Source organism: Oryctolagus cuniculus, chromosome 1 (genome assembly GCF_964237555.1).
Source record: "Oryctolagus cuniculus chromosome 1, mOryCun1.1, whole genome shotgun sequence".
NCBI lineage: Eukaryota > Metazoa > Chordata > Mammalia > Lagomorpha > Leporidae > Oryctolagus > Oryctolagus cuniculus.
Window position 1 is genome coordinate 228,383,461 of NC_091432.1, and position 20,557 is coordinate 228,404,017.

General features: G+C 49.8%; 1 protein-coding gene across 5 annotated transcripts in view; it reads right to left on the reverse strand.

Annotated features, from left to right (window-relative positions):
• Positions 1-3,682: 3,682 nt before the first annotated feature.
• NR6A1 (nuclear receptor subfamily 6 group A member 1) overlaps positions 3,683-20,557 on the reverse strand; it is a 259,827-nt gene continuing 242,952 nt past the window's right edge. For all 5 annotated transcript variants that reach the window (XM_002720460.5, XM_008273332.4, XM_008273331.4 and 2 more), the window contains 3 exons: positions 13,566-13,687; positions 11,605-11,757; positions 3,683-8,842 (listed from right to left, as the gene is read on the reverse strand). In XM_002720460.5, the coding sequence (XP_002720506.3) occupies positions 8,754-8,842; positions 11,605-11,757; positions 13,566-13,687 (364 nt within the window). In that variant the 3' untranslated portion in view covers positions 3,683-8,753. The remainder of the gene's footprint in view (positions 8,843-11,604; positions 11,758-13,565; positions 13,688-20,557) is intronic.

The window sequence follows — 20,557 nt, forward strand, 5'->3', positions numbered from 1 at the left end:
TGCGCATCTCGGCCTTAGGAGTGGAGGTGGGGGCTTGCAGAGAAAATACAGGCTCCAGGGTCAGAACCCTGGACTCAGGTCTCCGCTCCAGTACTCTGGAGCTGCAAGGCTGGTCCGGTCTGGTCCGGTCTGGTCCGTTTCGGGCTGCCTCCCGAGCCTCTGTTTGCATTAGCCTGGCTCTGCTCAGGGTCTTACAAGGTTGAAATGGAGGCACCATCATCCAATAGGCTGAGCGCCCAGCTTCCAACCTAAATGCCACAGTCCGCAGACTCCTCGGAAACTAGCCGGGCCTATCGTGGACTCGGAAAACCGGAGCTCCCTCTGCCTCCCTGGCTGGCGGTGCCTCCGGCTCCTCACCCCGAGGAAGTGCTCCTTCAGCGTGCCCCTCGGGACCTCCGCTGCTCCTCCTCGGACTGGGCGTGGAGCAGGGAAGGCTTGTGGAGAGGCTGCTTGCAGGGAGGGCAAGGATGGGGCTGTGGTCTCCATGGTGAGACTCGTTGCCAAGGGAACGGGACTCCACAGCCCCGGGTCTGGCAGTTGGGCACTTTTGCCACAGGATCTGAGAGGCTGATTACCACTGTGCACCTAAACCCGGATGGGCAGCCAGGCCAAGGGCAGGCCAAGCCAGAGAGGTGGCTCCTGGCTCTGCTGGGCTCCTGCAGTTGAGGGGTAGGTGCGGCAGCTCGCGGTATGTGCTTTCCTTTTGTATGTGGGCTTCACTGAGCCCCGACTTGGAGCTAGGCACGGAGACACAGGCGCTATCCTCTCCATTTATCTGACAGGGACAGTGAGGACCAGAGGCGTCTCTCTGGGTCAAGGCCACACACAACTCAAAGGGGAAGAGCTGGAATTAGAACTCGGGTGGTGGAACCCCTCATTGAAGCTCCTGCGGTCTCACACGCAGGCTGTCCAGGGCCAGACCCACTCATCCCGACCCCCTCCCTTGTCATCATTTCTGGGGGCTTCTGGCTTCAGACTCTGCCATAAGCCAGAGCAGCCAGCACTCCCTGCCCCTTCAGTGCCATGGAGATGACCTCCTTACCTCCGAGGGCCTGCACAGGAGAAGGGTCTGGCAGTGCAGAGCCTGCCCAATCACAGGCACTCAATCAATGATGTTTCATATTCATTCCTGAGGTCTCACTACTTAGGTAACCACTTAGGCAAACTATTTACTCTTGCTGGCCCTCGGTTTTCTTATCTGTAAAAGGGGGTCACTACAGCATCCACCTCATGGGGCTGCTCCAGAAATCAGTAATCTCACAGGCAGAATGCGTAGCGCAGTGCTTCGCTCTGTTCTCGACGTGCTGACTCTTGTTCAGTACTTCCAGATTATCGCCTGGCGCTCCAGGAAGCCAAGGGCTCAGTTTCACTTAAGTAACGATTTATGAATTTCGAGTCGTGTCCTGAATTGTATTCCACGGAGGACTGTTCCAACAGGATTTTAAGAGGATGAAAAAACTGTCCAAAGCACAAACACTTTTGGTAGCATGTGGGCTAAACAAAATTAGGTTTCACCCGTGGGCTTTCTCAGAGCCTTTAACAGCCCAATGAAAGGGAATCAGGGAGAAGACGGAGTGCAGTATTTCCCAAAGTTTTGGCAACAGAACTCCTCCCCCACCCCGCCTCGCTCAGAGAACTCAGATTGGAGCATCCTGCAAGTGGTGGGACAGCGCTGCTTTGCGGTTCAATCTGGTTGCTCGTGTGGCTCTTGCAGGATTACTCCTTTATTAGTTTAATGAAGGTTCTTCTTCTTCTTAAGATCCTATTTATTTATTTGAAAGTCAGAGTTACAGAGAGGCAGAGGCTGACAGAGACAGACCTTCCGTTCGCTGGTTCACTCCGCGAATGGCTGCAACAGCCAGAGCTTCTTCCCAGTCTCCCATGTGGGTGGCAGGGGACCAAGGACTTCTGGGCCATCTTCTGCTGCTTTCTCAGGTGCATCTGCAGGGAGCTGGATGGAAGTGGAGCAGCTGGGACTCGAACCGGTGCCCATATGGGATTCTGGCACTGAAGGCAGTGGCTTTACCCACTATGCCATAGTGTCGATCCCTAATGAAAGGTTTTTTAAATTTTTTATTTCCTTGTGTGTGTGTGTGTGTTTTGTTTTTTTTTTTTTTAATAGCAAAAGGTTCAACCAAAGGCCATTACTGAGCTTTGTAACAAACGCTGGCATTCATATTCAGCACTATCGAGTTGCTACGGCTGAGCAGGGAGGAAGCTCGTTGTAACTTTGGTATCAGATAGACGTGGACGGAAAAGTCAGTTCTGCCCCTTGCTCATGTGTCGTCTTAGCAAATGGCTTAACTTCCTCAAGCCTCGATTTGCTTCTGAGGCTGGCAGCTTGCAAGGCTGTTAGGAGGATTACACGAGACAAGGCGAGTGAAGCGCCAACCACGCCTGCCCTCCCTGGGCGGTCAGCCAGCGTGACCCTCCTCTGTGCTTGCACCTCTGCGTATCTCTTCCCACTTGCGGGGCAGGGAAGACGGTCTATTAATTCCTTCTGCAGCATTTCCCTTTGTTCTAAAACCATCTCTTTCAAGTCTCAAGGGCTCTCCGGCCCCTCGTGCTGGAGGCTGAGGTATAGGAAGGCAGCTGGGCTTCCCCCATTTCACACAAGAGAATTTAATAGACTTTGATCAGACTCTCCTCAGCCTGTATCTTCCCATCTGTCTTCACACAACCTCAACCCACTCTGCCACTTCTCTGATCCTCTGAGCAGGATTACAGGATGCTTGGGCTTTGGAGTGGGGCAGATATGGGTTCAAGTTCTCACTGACACTTCCTGTGGGACTTTGGCTGTGCCCCCCGACCTCTCGGAGCCTGTTTGCTCAGACCTAGAAAAGCCACTGGTAGGCCTCACGTATCTTCTGGAAAGGCGGGCGTTAACGGGCTTGGCCGCAGGGCACGCCGGGCAGGTCAGGCCCCAGCCGGCGGGCTGCTGTCTGTCATGGAGCCGCAGCTGTCTTCCCTGAAACTGGGCAAATGGCTTTCCTTCTGCACACTCCTGGAGGTGAACTTCAAGGATCCCAACTGCTTCTCCAGTCTCAACGTTTGCTAATCCCTGCCACCCTCCCACACTCCTGCCAGGGCAGCTCCTGGTTGTATCCAAGCACTCCTTATCTTCCGATTCACAGCTGGGCCTTTGAACGCGTTGTTGATCCTCTCCCTGGTCCAGCCTCTCCTCGTGGCCTGGTGGCTTTCCTCAACAACACTCATCTGCGAAGCCCTTCCCAGCGATCCTGAATAGAACACGGCACCCCCTCCAGGCCTAAACTGCCCCACATGGATCCCCCCACTACCACCTCACCCCACTAAGGACAAGAGTCTGCGCCTCTCTTCCCACTGGACTCAGCTCCTCTGTGGGCCACTTTCGGCCTGGGGGGGCCTGGGGCGAGCCCCTTCCTCTTTGCCAACCTGAGTGCCTTCACATAGAAAACAGAGGCAAGACTCCCGTCCGCTCAGGAGCTCTAGGTTGATGGGAAGTCCTGGCACAGTGCCGGGCACAGGCAGCAGGCGCTCAGTTGGTGCTGAGACCGCCCTCTGCCAGACCTCAGCTGTAGAGCTGGGACGACCTCAGACATGAGTGGGGCTGAACTCATGAGCCAGCTCCCCAGCCCCAGAACCGCCCCCCCCCATCCCTTCGTCCCTTCCCAGAAGCCCACACAAGCTTCACACACAGATGCCATGTGCAGAAGGATTCACATTTATTGGTTCAAATACAGTACCTAACACTTGCTAAACATGCATTTCACACTAATTGGTCACATTTCCACAGGTAGTCAATTCACAGAACAGGGCCCAGCCCCTGCCCACTGGCAAGGGTGGGAGGTAGCAGAGGGCCTGGGTGGCCTGCCAACTAACACTTGACCAAGCAGGACTGATGGAGCCAGGCTGGCAGGCAGCCCTTGGCCGGCCCCACGGGGACAAGGGCTCAGAGACATCCCATTTACTGGATTCCTACATAAGACTGTGGGCAGAGGCAGGCCTGGAATATGTAGTCCAAGGGCAGGCTCATGTTATCTGTGCCACCAGTGCCCCTACAAGGTGGGCTTGTGGGAGGTGTGCTCTCCATGCCTCGGAGCATAGGAAAGGAACAGAGGCCCTTCCAAGGGAGTGGCTGCTTCCTGGCTGGGCAGGTGGGAAGGCCTCCCCCGACACAGCCCAGACATTACAACGCAGCCACAGCCCCTATCACGGGCCCGGTTGGCAACACAGACAAAAACACCAGCATCCCAGGGCAGGCGGGGCTTCTTTCCCGACAGAAACATGTAAACAGAGCAGCAGCTACAATATTCTCTTTTCCCACAGGATTCCTCAGGGAGGAATCTACCAGGATGTCACTCAAGAGGTAGTTTTTGTTTGGTTGGTTGGTTGTTTTTTTTTCCATGGAAATTTGAGTCAACAACATTATCACCTATCATAAGACACTGCAGAGGAAGAAAACAACGGTCACCAAAGGGGAGATAGTCCTGTGGCTGGCAGGGCTGGCTCCAGGATTTGGAAGACTAGCCTTCACCAGAATCACAGCTTTTTTCTTGGGCTTGGAGCAGGCTCTGGCCTTACAGCTCCCCTTCGAGCCAAGCTGTGGATTCCTAAGCGGGCTGTGGCCCATTTAGGGGTTGCAGGCCCAGAAGAGGGAGGCCAGACAGGGCCTGGGCTGCACGGAAACACCATGCTCCTTATGAGCTGGCAGAGGAAGGGCCACTGTGGCTCATGTCACAGGACAGCCACAGGTTTCAAGTTTCAAAGTAGCCTAGATCTGGCCACAGGGGAAGTCCAGCTTGCTCCCAGACTCAGCAGGCTCTCTGGGGGCTCCTGCCTCTGAGGAGCAGTCCAGGTCTGGCTCCCAAGTCCAGAAAAGAGGATGTTGCTTGTGGCAGCCAAGAGGGGTTTCTGGGGACCCTGTAATTAAATACACATCCCTGAGCTGTGGCCCTAGAAACACCTGTCTCAAGGCTAACCAGTTTCCAGCACCTGGCAGAATGATTGCCGCTTCTCATCCTGAGACAAAGATAAAACATCGCTTCACAGACACTGGACAGAGAGGCTTCAGGCAGAGCAAAGAGGAGGACGATTGACGGCAAAGGCAGAGGGGGGCGGGAGACTCACAGGGAAAAGGAGGGAATTAACAGTAGTGGCTTTTTTTTTTTTTAAGTTTTTGGGTTTTTTTTCTTTTTTTACTTTAAAAAAAAAAAACAAAGGAAAATTCAAAGTTTAATAAAAGGACTGATCTGCAAGATTGGATCTCTTAAAACAACTGCAAAAATTTAAAAAGAGTCACAGACTAGGTGTGTGGAGCTAAAGACCTGGAACAGCTGCTCAGCCTCCTGCCCTACTACGAGGTCACGGTCCCCTTATTTGGGCCAACTCTGGACATGGCTTAGATGTTGCCCACATTGGAACTGTCCATCTCCATCAGTCCCCCTCCCCAGGATATCAGGAACAAGTAAACAAAGGTAGAGTGGGTGGCAGAGCAAGCAGCTGGCCCAGAGAGGTCTAGGTTTTAAGGATCTTCACCATGGTGAAGGTGACATGGCAGGTGCCTCCCTGCAGAACGGGTGACAGGTGGGAGGCAAGCTGGTATGCAGTGGGTGACTTCAGTGATGCCACGGAGGCCCCTAGGTTTCCTCTATCCCTGTCTGGCTCTAAGGAACAGGATATGGAGGTTCCTGTCTGCTTCCCTCTATCCCCGAAGGCTTGCCCACCTCACCTGTGGTTTGGGCATGGTGGCTGGGTGCCCTCTGGGCCAGGTACAGTGCTTTGAGACAGGTTCTGGGGAATTTCTCCAGAATAAGGGGTAAGACCACCAAACCTTGCCAAGGACTCTAGGATTAGTCTAAAGGGAGCTGGAAAGCATGAATTACAGATGATATTCTCAGATTCCAAACTTTGGTCTTAGGTCTCAAGAAAATGTTTAAAAGGGGAAAAGGGGGGAAAGCTTACATGTCTCAGTGCAGTGCAAGGAGGTGGGATTCTCCTTTCCCACAGCTTTCAGGGTCCTATTTTTATGGTGGAAAAACTCACTCAGAGTGAGTGCTTGTGGTGGCTGGGGATAGAGAGAGGACAGAAGAGAAAGGAATCAGAGACAATACACACAACTTTTTCTTCTTCCACTAGCAAAAAGGCTACCTGTTAACCAAACATCATGGGAAGAAAGGCAAAAAACAAACACACCAAACCTCCCTCTCCAACCTTTCTCTGTGTCCTTCAAACCAAATTCACAAATACATCTAGTGGCTGACCTAATGTCTCCACGCTGCTAGCTACACTCCTACCTTCTCCTCATAATACCTGAGTTTGCAATGCAACACATTCACTTTACCCTGTTTAAAAAAAGCCCACGTCCTAAAAGGACTGGGTGCAGAAGACATTAAAGGCGGTCCACAGGTCAGGCTCTGGCTTGGAACACACAGCCACTTGGCTCTGAGATTCTGTAGGGCTCCCAGTAGTGAATGGGCTCTTTGTTCTGTGGAATCTGCTGCAAACATTTGTAAAAATGGATCTGTACAATGGCAACTTGCAGAACCTTTCCCCACTTCACAAATTAACAACTTGCTCGGTTTAATACTACATTATTGGAGAGACATGTTCTTGCCTCATCAGAGAGCACTCTCCTTTGACACCCAACACAACGGGTAAAATGCTTGATTTGAAAAGCAATTTCAAAAATAATAATTTGACAGATGGAGCCTTAAGCATAGAAAGAGGTTGTACATAGCAGCTGCCTGGAGAGGGGTCTCTGATATGTGCCTCTTCCCCTGTCTTGAGGTAGGCAGCTCAGAATCTGACCTGGAGCCAAAGAATGTGATCTAGTTGGTTAAATAAAAGATTCAGAGAAACAAGAAAAATATTGTGAACTTAGACCACACAAACACACACACAATCTTCCCATTGACATGTGAAAAACATGCTAGCTGGAGCTTTTCCTGAGAAACATGTCTCTTTCTTTTTCTTTCTTTCTCAGAGCAGTTGCAAAAATGGCATTGAGGAGTAATGCTCTGAGTTTCAGATCCATCAAAGAATAAAAATCATTACTCTGGTGGTACCCGTAACATTTCACTGGAAAAAAAAATTACAACCAGACAGGGACTACTCAATGGGTACACAGTGTAGGTGTAGCAGCCCCCTGGGCAGGTTTTATAGGCTGAGTTGGGGAGAGAGCAAACAGCCTTTGACTAAATCGTCAGGAAAGGTGCTGTGGGCCCCTCAAGCACACCAAGGGATGGCCCCAGCTAAGTGGTCTGTCTGCCACGCTGGCTGTGGGCGACACCTGGGTGTAGGCGACAGCAATTGCTATATTAAGGCAGAGAAGGAAAAAGCATCTGAAAGAGTTCCAAGACTGATCTAGCGTGGCCCTGGCCAAAGTCGAGAGGGTCAAGAACACTTCCTAGGACGAGGTGGGGCAGTAGTAGCAGCAGCAGAGGTCCACGCCATCCCTGCAGAGGCGGCAGCAGGCCCTTTAGAATATGAGGTAGTTTAAAGCTCCCCTTCCCTTCCACCTACTTACGGCTCCGGCCCTCCAGGCCTCTCTAAGGGGTAGCTGGGCCACTCTGGGCCTTGGGCTGTCAGCTCTGGGGCCCTGAGGAAACCTGGTCTCATCCTGGAGAGATTAGGAAAAACTGACTAGAATGCAGAGGCAACATTCTAGTCAGCAGAGGCTAATTGCCCTTTCTACTATTTAAAACAGAGATAGTTTTAGATTTGGTCCTGAGGGTGGGATGCGGAATAGGGGGAAAGGAGTGTTCATTCTTTTAGCAGTCTGGCCTTTGCACCACTACCCTTTGAAGAAAACCAGCTAAAGGAGAATAAATCAGTAGAGGGTACTAGGAACCAGAACACAGCACTTTTCTCAGTTTTTCGATGGACCGACAGAAGTCAAGTTTGTAAGGGAGAAGGAAGGGTCCAAGGAAGTTAGGTCTCAGCAGACCCAGGGAAGGAGACGAGGGAGCTGTGTGCCCCATGGGAGCGGGCTGACTGCTAGGACTGTGCCAGGATGAAAACGCAAGGGGCAGACCTGACAGGGTGGTGCCGGTGGCGAGGCGCAGCAAGGTGTGAGAGCAGAAGCCCCTCTCCCCATAGGACTCGCAGGGCGGGGGGGATCTGCTGAGATTTGGCCAGCTGGCCCTACTCTTTACTTTCATGCCTCCCAAAGCAAAGAGCTGGCTCAGCCCTCGCCTGCCGTTCCCAGCGTCTCACCCACGCTGCTCAGTACGCTTCCTAACACTGTGCCCCTTTCTGGTGAGGTTCTTTACCTGGCAATTCTGTGGCTAGAAAAAGGCAGTGTGCTCTCTGACAGACACATCATGCACGAGTCTGCCGAGAAAACGCAGAAAAGGTAGGGGTGGTCACACCCCCGCTTTCCCACTGAGGTAGTTGTCTTTGTCAACGTTATGGAGATAGTCATCTCAGCCCCATCCCACCCTCTCCCTCGAAATACAAAAGAACTATCTCTAAACAATGACAACACTGTAACATTAAACATCTTCACAGTCTGCCAACTGCAAGGAGATGCATCTGCTGCACTCACACAGGAGCATGTGCATCATGTTGAAGGCCATACATTCAACTCTGTCGTGAAATAAATATATAGAAAAATGAGGTTAAAACAGACACACAAACAAACACTCTTCTGGCTGCGGAGGCAACCGCAAACGCTGTGCCACAGCCTCGTCTTGGTCTCTGGCTCTTCCTTCCGGAGCCTCTCCTGCCCAGCCAGTGCGCCGGTGTGGCCTGAGCAGGGCACTGGGAACAGGTCACTCCTGGCCCACACTTGTCTTGCAGGAATGCAGCACCACCTTAAAGAGGAGGGGCAGCTGCTCCAGGGGTACATTCACCATCTTTCCTGGGAACAAGGTGGGAGAGGAGAGTTAGCAGTGCCCACTAGCAGAAGGGGAAGCCTGCCTCTCCCTGGGCTGGGGGAGGCAGAATCTCACCTCTCTCAGGGATTCGGGTGAGGGCAGCACCAGGGGTCCACAGGCCCAGCGGGGACAGCTAACATCCTGATAGTCTGACCCATTTTGGTGCCTTGGAGAGTCTAGTAATGGTGCCAATTCCTAACCAGCCTACTATCCAGAGAGTACTCACCCTGTGCCAGGTAAATGCATGTTTTATTTCATCTAACTCTCCCAGTTTTTCTGTGTGATAGATACCCCACTCCCCACTTTATAGATGAGGAGCCTGAAACTGAGAGGTAGCCTCCACAGCATGAGAACATACCCTGTTTTGTCTTTGGTCTGGCTGAATCTTTAACTAGCATTCTACAAAACACTGCTCTTCAGAATAGCATAGCAGGTTAATAAAAGCACCGGGGGGAAAGGAGAGGAGTCACGAGGAAGTTATGAGGAATTTGAGAAATTCAGGGTTACAAGAGTCTGACAGGTGTCGTTATTAAAGACTTCACAGCAGTTAGTGGGCTAATACACTCTGTAAACGTCTTCACCCTGACAGCCACCTGGGGAGCATTGCCACATGAGTGACACTCAGGTTCCACCCCATACAATTAAATCCGAATCTCTGTATGTGTGACGCAAACACGGACATTGGTAAGTTTCCCAAGGGCGGGCATTTAGCCCAACAGCTAGGACACCTGTCTCCATGTTGGCGGGCCCACCCTCAGTTCTCAGTTCTTGACTCCAGCTTCTGCCAATGCAGACGCTGCGAGGCAGTGGTGATGGCTACCGTGGTTGGGTTCTTGGATTGAGTTCTAGTTCAGGCTTTGCTGTGGGCATTTTTGGAGACAGCAGATGGGAGCACTCTCTCAAATCAATTTAAACAAACAAAAAAAACAACTTCCCAGGTGACTGAGGTGCTGCCAGGGCTGAGGCCGCAGCTCCGTGTGGGAGATTTGTGTATACCTATTGACTCGCCTTTCACAGAGCACCTCATTAATATCTCATTTGGTAGAATATGGTTTAAAAGTTCCAAAACTATTAAAATAACCCTAAAATTCCAATAGTTTAGGTCTAGATCACATATGCTAGACTGCTCTGTGGCTCAAGATATAAAAAAAAATTCTCTTGCTGAGGGGCCAGCGCTGTGGCATAGTGGGTAAAACTGCCACCTGCAGTGCTGGCAATCCCATAAGGGCGCCAGTTCGAGTCCTGGCTGCTCCACTTCCAATCCAGCTCCCTGCTATGGCCTGGGAAAGCAGAAGATGGCCCAAGTCCTTGGGCCCCTGCACTCGCGTGGGAGACCAGGAAGAAGCTCCTGGCTTTGGATTGGCACAGCTCCAGCCATTGCGGCCATCTGGGGAGTGAACCAGTGAATGGAAGACCTCTCTCTCTCTCTGCCTCTCCTTCTCTGTGTAACTCTGACTTTCAAGTAAATAAGTAAATCTTTAACAAAAAATTCTATTGCTGAATTTTACAGGAACAATCCCAATCTAGAGGTCACATTTCTGAGCCTCTCCTCAGTATGTGCTAGACAGCTAAAAACAAGAATCTTATATAAAATGAAGTAAAGCAGCAGCAGCAACAACAAAGTTAGGATTTCATACTGAAATGGACCCAATTAAATGTTAAGAAGCTCAGAAGGCGATCAGGACCCTCCCCCAAATGCCCACCCCAATACGGAAAACTGCTTTGCAACCACAGGATTTTACAGAAAATAAAAGATCTCAGAAAGTCCATGGCCATTAATGGCCAGGGCTGGTCCAAGATGAAGCCAGAAGCCTGGTGCTTCATCTGGGTCTCCCATGTGGGTGGCAGGGGCCCAAGTAATTGGGCCATCTTCCTCTGCCAGCCCAGGAACATTAGCAGGGAGCTGAATCCAGAAGTAGAGCAGCTGGGACTTGAACTGGCACTTATATGGGATGCAGGCATCGCACACAGCGGCTTAATCCTCTGTGCCACAAGACTAACCCTGTTAATTTTTTACTGAGATATAATTCACTATCATAAAATTCACTCTCTTTTAAAGTGTAAAACTCAGGAAATGAGGTACTCTAAGCCAGTTTCCCCATCTACAGAATTGCCATAATATCACCAACCTTGCAGATTGGTGGTGCCATAATACCAGCAGCCTTGCAGATTGTTCTGAGATGAACTAACATGAAGGTACAAAGTACAATGCTCATTATACCAGCTTAGGAAATATCAGCTTCTCTTCTCTACAAAGAAAACACGGCCTTCCCATTATGACAGAACTGTTGTGAGGACAAGAGGGACAGGCACTGTGGGTTGAGTCACTGCTTGGGATGCCTGCATCTCGTATCAGAGTGCCTGGGTTCAAGTCCCATCTCTGCTTCCCATCCAGCTTCCTGCTGAGTATACCCTGGGAGTGGCAGGTGTACCTGGATCCTGCTAAGTGCAACAAGGCAGCAGGTATACCTGGGTTCCTGCCTCCCATGGAGGAGACCCAGATGGAGTCCCTAAATTCTGGCCCAGCCCGGGCTGTTGTGGACATTTGGGGAAAGAACCAGCAGATGGAAGATCTCTTTCTCTTTCTGTCTCTGTTGGTGCTACCTTTCAAATAAATAATCATCAAAAAGAGTAATAACTCTTTTATGTAGTTTGTAAGGGGCTTGGAACAAGTATTCTGCAAACACTGACTGTCTTGCTTCCTTCACAAACTAAGAGAAGGCAAGGGAGGGACCCAGAATATTACCTGCAATATAGCGAATCTCAGGTAAGCACATCATGAGGTCAGGAAAACGGTTCGGCTGATGTGTATATTTATATTCAGTGAAATCCTGGCAAATGTACCAGTATCGTTTGTTCAACTGCTCCAGCTGTGAGGCACTGGTTAGACCCCTGATATCTGTAAAAAAAAAAAAAAGCCACACAGGGAATGGAAGGGGCTTTCTAATGTGGAAAAACACCAGCTCCTTGTATATGTGCACCTTTCAATTAAAAGTTATTAAATATTCTCCCCACAGAAGATATTTTCTCTTTTCTATATGGAGGAAGTAAGTTCTGGGTTAAGGAAGAGAAATCACACAGAGAATGACAAAATAACGTAAGGGCCAATCACTGCACAGAGTCCCTTGAGGGCCAGGTTGTGACTTCCTCAACTTTATACCAGATTGCAGCATGACCTTGGCATAAAACAGACACGAGCCAGCGCTGCCGTAGCTCAATAGGCTAATCCTCTGCCTGCGGCACCAGCACACTGGGTTCTAGTCCCGGTCGGGGCGCCGGATTCTGTCCCGGTTGCCCCTCTTCCAGGCCAGCTCTCTGCTGTGGCCAGGGAGTGCAGTGGAGGATGACCCAAGTGCTTGGGCCCTGCACCCCATGGGAGACCAGGAGAAGTACCTGGCTCCTGCCATCGGATCAGCGCGGTACGCCGGCCACAGCACGCCAGCTGCGGCGGCCATTGGAGGGTGAACCAACGGCGGAGGAAGACCTTTCTCTCTGTCTCTCTCTGTCACTGTCCACTCTGCCTGTCAAAAAAAAAATAATAAATCTTAAAAAAAAAAAAAAAAGACACCTGTGAGGGTTGAGCAAATGGCTGACTAACCAACCTTTCCAGATTCAGATTCAGCCTTTACAACATCTTTGACTTTTCCCTTTATCAGAGCCAGTCAGACTCCCTGATGATGCTCACACGTTCCTGACTGTAACGCACACACAATCTCTTATATGCCTCAGCTCTGCACTGCCCTTCCATTTTTTTCTGTGCAGATTTCTATCTATACATTTTTATATAGAGAATGTAAACCTATTCTATATGTAAATCTTACCCAGCCTTTGAGGCCTAGCTCAGATTTCTCCTTCTCCAACAAGTTGCTACTGATCTCTCCAATCTGAAGTACAATTACTGTGTCTAGTGCTATCAGAGTATACACTTCTTAAGACCAGAAATTAGACCTGGGATCTATTTTTTTTTTCCCAATTTCTTTAATGCTGAACACAGAGCCTGACCAGCGTTTGGGAAGAGTAGGTAAAGAGGAGGGGTCAAGAGTCTCTGGACTGGGGAAGTAGTCCCAGGAAGAACGCACACACTTTTAGTGCCTCAGGCAGCAAACAGCCCAGCTCTACTCTGGAAGGAGAGCATTCATGTGCTACTCTGGAAAAAAGGGAATACACATTCTCCTGGATTTGCTGGTTAGCAGCAGCTACCAAGTGCCACTTTGCAGGAAATACTCCACATCTGGTTCTCTTCTAATTAAAAGCCATCTCGATATGCCTGGGTGAGTGTGAGTTTTTGTACACAGCCACTCTTCTTTCTCTAAAGTGGCTGTCAGAACTACTGCCAGCCTGTCACAGAGGCCTTATCTCCAATGGTTTCATCAGTCACCCTGCTTTTCTTCAGTCACTGGTAAACTTGGTACATATTTTAAATGACGCATGTACTGTCCTTGGTTTCTGTATTTAAATGCATTAAAACTGACTAAACAAAGCGAATCCTCTTCCTTCCTCTATGAGTTATAGAGATTGTGGCATTTAGGTTTGAAGAAAAAAAATCCAAAGCACTCCCTGCACTATAAAGGGGCAGGGTGAGGACAAGCGAAGGAGGAGCGTAGGCCTCCCAAGATTGGTAACCACACTGTGTGTCAGACTAACAGGAGGGAAAATGCTGGATAGCAAAGAAAACAAGGTCCCCTTTGCCCACCCGCTGCGACTCACCTTGATTGAGGAAGTTAATTGCTTTCATGCAAGCGTACTCCTCATTGCTGACCTTTAGCTGATGGAACTTGTGATACAGGTAGATGAGCCGCTCAATCACCTCCATTCCTTCATCACTAAATCTGAGAACAGACCAAGATGTTAACAATGGGCCCTGATGCCAGTGGAGGCCAAGACAAGGCAGATCCACAGGCACCATGAAGGAAAGAGCGAGGAGGAAGTGGAATCCAAAGCCATCTGTGAAAGACAGGCAGACCCCTGGTTTGTCTAGAGGCTGACATAGCTCTTGTAAGAGGTGTTTCCCAAGGTCCTACCAATCAAACCTCTTTAAACCTGGACCTGTTACACATGAGGTGTGAGACTTTGGGAAGGTCATTTGATCCTATTTAACATTTTGGGTCCTCCTCTGTAAAAATAATAATGCTTGCCTGCTTGGCTACTGAGGTCCTAAGGAGGTCTGAGGTGTAAATGTGGAGGAATATGAGGTTATTAAGATACAGCTATTGTTGAGATGCAGCCTCCAGTATCAATGGCAGCTGCCATGGTGACTCTGCAACAATGCAGAGAAAGCTGCTGACTGCACTTGTTCAGGTTCGCCGCTTCCAGCAGAGCTGAGGTTGTGCACAGTGAACATTTCTATCGGCACCCCTGACTTCAGCTACAGAGGGAGGGAAACATTAACGCAACCCTCACTCCATGCCATCTCTGTGCTGGATACTTTATGTGCGTTATCTTATTATTCTCTCAACTCTATGAGTGCTGTAAGATAGTCATTACCATCGTAGAGATGAGAAACTGAGATTCAAAGAAGAGAAAGAAGTGGTTCTCTGGCACATGGCTATTTGGTAGCAAGCTTAGAACTGGAACCTGGGCCAATTCTCTGGGGCCTTGGTTCTCTCAAGGTGGCAGCCCCACCAGGGGGCTTAAAGCTGGCCATGAGTTGGACTGAGCTCCTTGGGGAAAGACCACGTTTCCAGTAATGGAGCACCAGGCTAGGCTACTCCAGGGAACTAACGCTCTCAGTATGCTTCATACCAAAGATAGAGGTGAATACTTAAGAGGAGAAGCAAGCATTTATAAATACAAAAGCTGCGATAAGACCTGTCCTGAGTCATTCTACGGGTGGGCTAGGTAGTGGGCCAAGGGAGAGTTCCAATAGAGACCTCAGATGAAGCTCAGTTATAAAGAGTAGATGGTTAACCTTACGGCTGCTCTCTGGTGAGACTATGTTCAGATCTGGGCACTGTAGATCCATACCAGCCCAAGAAGAGCCTGTCTTGGGAGAGTCCTGAACACTGGGAGCTGCACTATTGCCTTCTAGGTTCTGTTGCTCAAAGAGTTAACTTTGAAGGCTTTGCTTAGCTTTGGCTTCCCAGGCAAGCAGGACAATTTCCTCTTTCCTGGCTCTGGTTGAAGTCAGAGGCACCTGCACTTCTCAAGCACCAGGGGGAGCTGCATCTGCAACCTGGAACTCTGAACCCTCCGCCTCCTGATGTGGCTCCCAGTCAGCTGGAGCTAGGGTTTCTCTCAGTTACCTCATTCATTCATTCATTCATTCATTCTTAAAGTTTATTTGCAAGGCAGAGAGACAGAGAACTCCCATTCCCTGATTCACTTCCCAAATGCCCACAACAACAAGGGTTGGGCCATGCTGAAGCCAGGAGCCAAGAACTCAATCCAGGTCTCTCAATTATTTGAGCCATCACTGTTGCCTCCCAGGGTCTGCATTAGCAGGAAAATGGAGTCAGGGGCTTAAGCCAGGGACTCAACCCCAGCACTCTGACACGGGACACGGACGTCTTAATGATGTCTTAACTATGCTCGGAGCCATGACGCTGACTGCTTTCCTCTGCATGTGCTTCAAAGGCTTTTCCAACTTTACGGATAACCTTCCAGGCCAGCTGACAGACAAATTCATACTGAGTAGTAACTCTGTCTACTATTCTACCATTCTCTTGAGCGTTTGTTAGCTTATAGGAATTTTAAGTATTTCACATGTAGTATCTCACTGGCTACTCCCAATAAATCCACAAAACAGATCTTAAAAATAACCCCCTCTGTTCATGTGAGAAACAAAGTTCTCTCAGAAAGGTTAATATCTATTGTGCCCCTGTCATATACATTCTCACATTTTTACCCTCTTGATCATCTGTGTGATAAAGACTATCACCTCCAGGTTACGGATGAGGAAGCAGAGAAGAGGTGATTTCCCCAAAGCCACATAGTAGTAAGTGGTGGTAGAGCAAGGGTTCTCATGTCAAGGATATTGTGGGCTTTTCTCACACTGCACTGTCCTCTCCCTGATCCTGTCTTGTTCACAACTGCTACCTGGGAAAGGCTACCCCATCCTATCCCCTTCAGGGGCTCCATGCTCCCACACCAGCTCAGTCCAAGGTAAGGCATAGCTGGGTTTGCTGCAGCACTCAGAACTGCCTTCACAGTGCCTCTGCATGCAGAGTGGGCAGTGGGCTTGGGAGTGAAGACCACTCCTCAGCATGGCTAAATGTGTTCTTCAGAGAAAAACAAGGTCTTTACTGCCAGTTCCCTTCAGTATCTGCCTGGAGAGGTGGGGGGTGTGTCTGAGGTGGGGTAAGAATAAACAAGGAGGACGCAAGGGGAGAAGCAGAGGCAGCTTCTGTCTGGTGGCCGAGTGCTGTAACAAGCAAAGATAATGCTCTGTCCCTTAATCAGCAACCTCTTGCTCCGAGAGCTCACTCTGGCACTGCAGAACATGCAGGTGTGTGGCTCTCAGCCAGACGCCTGGCCGGCAGGGCCAGACTTGCCCCTGCCTGAGTCTTGACCTGAGGAACACAAAGGACTGCTGAAGTGCCCTGCCTGAGCATTCGCCCCAGATCTGCCTTTCCTCTTGGGGTCAGCACATCCTTCCTCCTCGTCGTCGGCTTTTTTTTTTTTTTATTTTTAAGATTTATTTGAAAGTCAGAGTTATATATATAGAGAGGGAGAGACAGAGATCAGCACGTCCCTCTTTTCCAGATTTCCAACAACAGGCAACCATCATGGATCCCTGGCAGTGGTGGGGTCTGGCAGCCAGCCCAGCAGCCCCTACTAGTCTCCACAGCCTGACTACAAAGCCTTCCTCCACACCCCGCATCACACCCCCTTGATAAACAAAGTTGTTCTCTGTTCTATGGGCCTGCTTTCTCCTGTAGCCGTGCCTCCTCCACATCTGCCCACTCCACAGTTCTGACGCCCCTGTATTCCCTGTCTACAAATTATCAGCATTCAAAGCCAGAAAGCTGGACAAACACACCCATTCTTCTTCCAGGTTCCCTTTACACAAGCATGCGAGGACAAGGAAAACATTCCTGCCAGGATCCCCCAAATCACTGAACCATTCAGTCAGCAATTGAAACTGACATTACATAAGTTATGTCCCATTAAGGGGGCTAAGAGGCCTAGTTGTTTCTTTTTCATTCATCTGTAGGCACCAACTCCCAGGAGTGGTCATCAGCCACAACCTTAGAGTAACCGCCACCTCAGCACCCTCGCATAGACACTGAGATGAAAAGCCAGACTGAAGCTCCAGGACAAATTCCAGGAAGTCAAATCTTCTGAGAAAGCTCTGGAAGAATAAGAACTTAGTATAAGCCGGCGCCGCGGCTCACTAGGCTAATCCTCTGCCTAGCGGCGCCGGCACACCGGGTTCTAGTCCTGGTCGGGGCGCCGGATTCTGTCCCGGTTGCCCCTCTTCCAGGCCAGCCCTCTGCTGTGGCCAGGGAGTGCAGTGGAGGATGGCCCAGGTGCTTGGGCCCTGCACCCCATGGGAGACCAGGAAAAGCACCTGGCTCCTGGCTCCTGCCATCGGATCAGCGCGGTGCACCGGCCGCAGCGCGCCGGCCGCGGCGGCCATTGGAGGGTAAACCAACGGCAAAGGAAGACCTTTCTCTCTGTCTCTCTCTCTCACTGTCCACTCTGCCTGTCAAAAAAAAAAAAAAAAAAAAAAAAAGAACTTAGTATAAGGTAAGCCTGCGCAGTGGTGCCGGGCGGACCTCCATGATAAGATTTTAACTCTGGCTCTTGATGACTTTGCAGCCTGAGTTGTCTGAACCTTCCGCTCCTCATCTCTAGAAGAGGGAAAGCATCAGTGCCAGGTTCATAGGGTAGCAGTGAAGACTCAACAAATGCCATATGTAATGCACCAAAATGGTATTTGGCACAATAAACAGGCTTCCAATTACTAACTATCATTATCAATAGCATCATCCTCATTCCTCTCATGATTGCAGCAGAAAGAGTTGTGTTTCCTGAGCCTTTCAGCTAGGGTGTAGGCAGGGAAACTGGGAGGCGACTTCCTAGAGAGCTGGCAGAAACGGAGTTAGTGCTCCCGGGATGCAAGTGCCCATTAAAGCCCACGCAGCTCGAGGCATCTTCTCCTGAGAGTGAAGGAGTCCTGATTAGGGCCAGGAGCAGTCACCGGCTGGTGCTACAATCTGCTTTAAATCAAATGCACCAGGCTCACTGTCTGATAACAGTCTGATTACAGAATATGGGCACCATAAATTTGATTCAATATTTGAGAAAAGAAAAGGAGGTGGCCATGTATCATGTGGGAAAAGCCTTTTCATGACAGCAGGAACCCACTTGCACTCAAGAGTTGTGAAAAAGTAAAGGAGTCTGGGGGAGTGGGAGTAACGCAGCAGCAGCCAAGGCAGGGAAGAGCTATGGCCAATTACAGACTGCACAGCCTGTGTTTCCAGCAGAGCGGAGACTGCTTCACAGTGATTAACCTGACTCCAGAGGTTCTCACACTTCCACTTCCTATGACCCCCTGGTTCCACGTGCAACTCCAACTCCACAGACACCTACACCAGACTCGGAGCAACTCATCTCCCATCCTGCTCCTCCCAGGCCCCTTCATCTTGGCCAACAGAATTGATGCCATCACTCTGGCTAGTCCAACAAACCAGCTGTCACTTCCAGTGCCAGCCTCCTGAAGTGGGATTTTTTAAAACTGTATTGTAGAGTAAGGCATGAGAATAACACAAAGTTGCAGAAGTTGGAGATCGTGGGTGGTTGCTCTGTGCAGGAAACCAAAAGAAGTCCTGAGGGTTAGGGTAAAAAGAGAATGTATCTGAGGGGCCAGTGTGGGAAGCCTGGAAGAAGCTCCTGGCTCCTGGCTTCAGATCAGCCCAGCTCTGGCTGTTGTGGCTATTTGGAGAGTGAACCAGTGGATGGAAGACCAATCTCTCTCTCTCTCTCTCTCTGCCTTTGCCTTTCAAATAAATTATTTTTTTAAAAAAAAATTTCTACTTTAAGGTGCAGCTCAAATGTCTGTTCCCCTGGCACGCGTTCCCTGACCCTGAAAGTAAAGGCACACACTCCGTCGTCTCTGTTTGTACAGTCCTGCATATGCCTTTCAACTTCCAGCCATGGAAAACCCTGCACTACGGACTGTATCTGCTTCTATTTGACTCCCAAGTACCTAAACCAGGAACAGAGACTCTCCGAGTCAGACCATATCTGTATCATCTGCGATCCCAGCATCTCTCCATGAAACACACACAATGCTGTTCAGTAAATGGCAATGGAGCCAGAACTAAGGCCGAAGTTTAACTTATTTTTTCCACCGATGGAACCCATAGTAGAGTGAGAGTCCTGACCGTGAATCCGTTTCTTGTCCTCAGAACCTACCTGAGAGCTCAGCAGTGACATGTTTTGGAGTCAGCGATGCACAACAGAACTTTCTGTGATGATGGAAATGCACTGTTTTTGCACTCTCCAATGTAAAAACCGCTAGTCACAGGAAGCTACTGAGCACTTGAAAAGTATCAGTGCAAAGAAAGAATTGGAAAGGCCACCTTGAACTAGTGGCTACTATTCTGGACAATGTAGCTTTAAAGCCTCCTTGGTAAAGAGCCTTCCTAGGAAGTAAAAGGCTCCTCATTAATTCAGCTGCTGGAGCTCTAAGGATGAGCTCAGAAGGACAGGGTACCTCATGGAGCTCATAGCTCTCAAGGGAACCCTGCACAGTCAGCAATCCCTGCCTACTTGTAGAGGGCCCAGGAAAAGCGGTCATTCTGTAGGGTGTGGAGCCTAAGGCTGACTCCGTAGGCAGCCCTAGGCGGAACTGGCAGATAACAGGCAAAGAGGGAGGTTAGGGTCTCTGGGTCAGCTCTGCAAACCCTGACAACATACAGAGCAGGCTGACTGCTATCCAAACACCCCTTGTCCCAGAGTTATGGAGCAGGAGGCAGGAATTTGATGGAAACAATGAATTAAAGGCTCTGGACAAGAGGTTAGGTCATCTGCAAAATCAGTTAACTTTGTTTACAGGACAAAGTGTCAGCTGGGTTCAAAAATCTGTCATTTATAGATCACCCCTGAAGACAATAAGCACCATTAATAAGGAAATATTGGAAAACCAGGGTAGGGAATCAGCACCAACTCCTCCCTTCCTCAGCTGTGTAGAGGGTCCTTGGAAGTCTTTTGTTCTGGCTTGAGCATGGGCTTGTCTTTATGCCATGGTTGGGATAAGAGCTGCACCCCAGCCCCGGGAAGGGAAGTGTGGGGGCTGGCACTTCAGTCTCTTCACCTTTCATCAGTGGGAATACCTCCTTTTCCCCTTCTTTTTGGTGCCCTGGAATCTCTTGACTTCCATCATTTTAATTTTCCAATAAACCTGATCTACTGAAATGTCTATTTAAGTGTCAGTTTAACTTTGTGAGACCTTTTCATAGAGATATATTAATAAGCCAAAGGTTGTCTCAACATCTATCCTGCTGTGGGGGCCACAACACATAGTTACTATGTACCCTAGGTCTCCAAAGTGAGTGAGTAAAAGCAACATGGGCAGGAAAGTTAGAAGGATGCGGGCCAATGGGGATGAGCCTATATGCCAGAAACAGCGGGGAGGACAGCCCAGGCTCCTAGTGCATGACCTCAGCATCACACTGAACCTCAGACGCAGTGAGAAAGCAGGAGACTCACTCAGGCAATTGTTAAGCTCAAAATCAAAGCTCCAGGTTCCAATC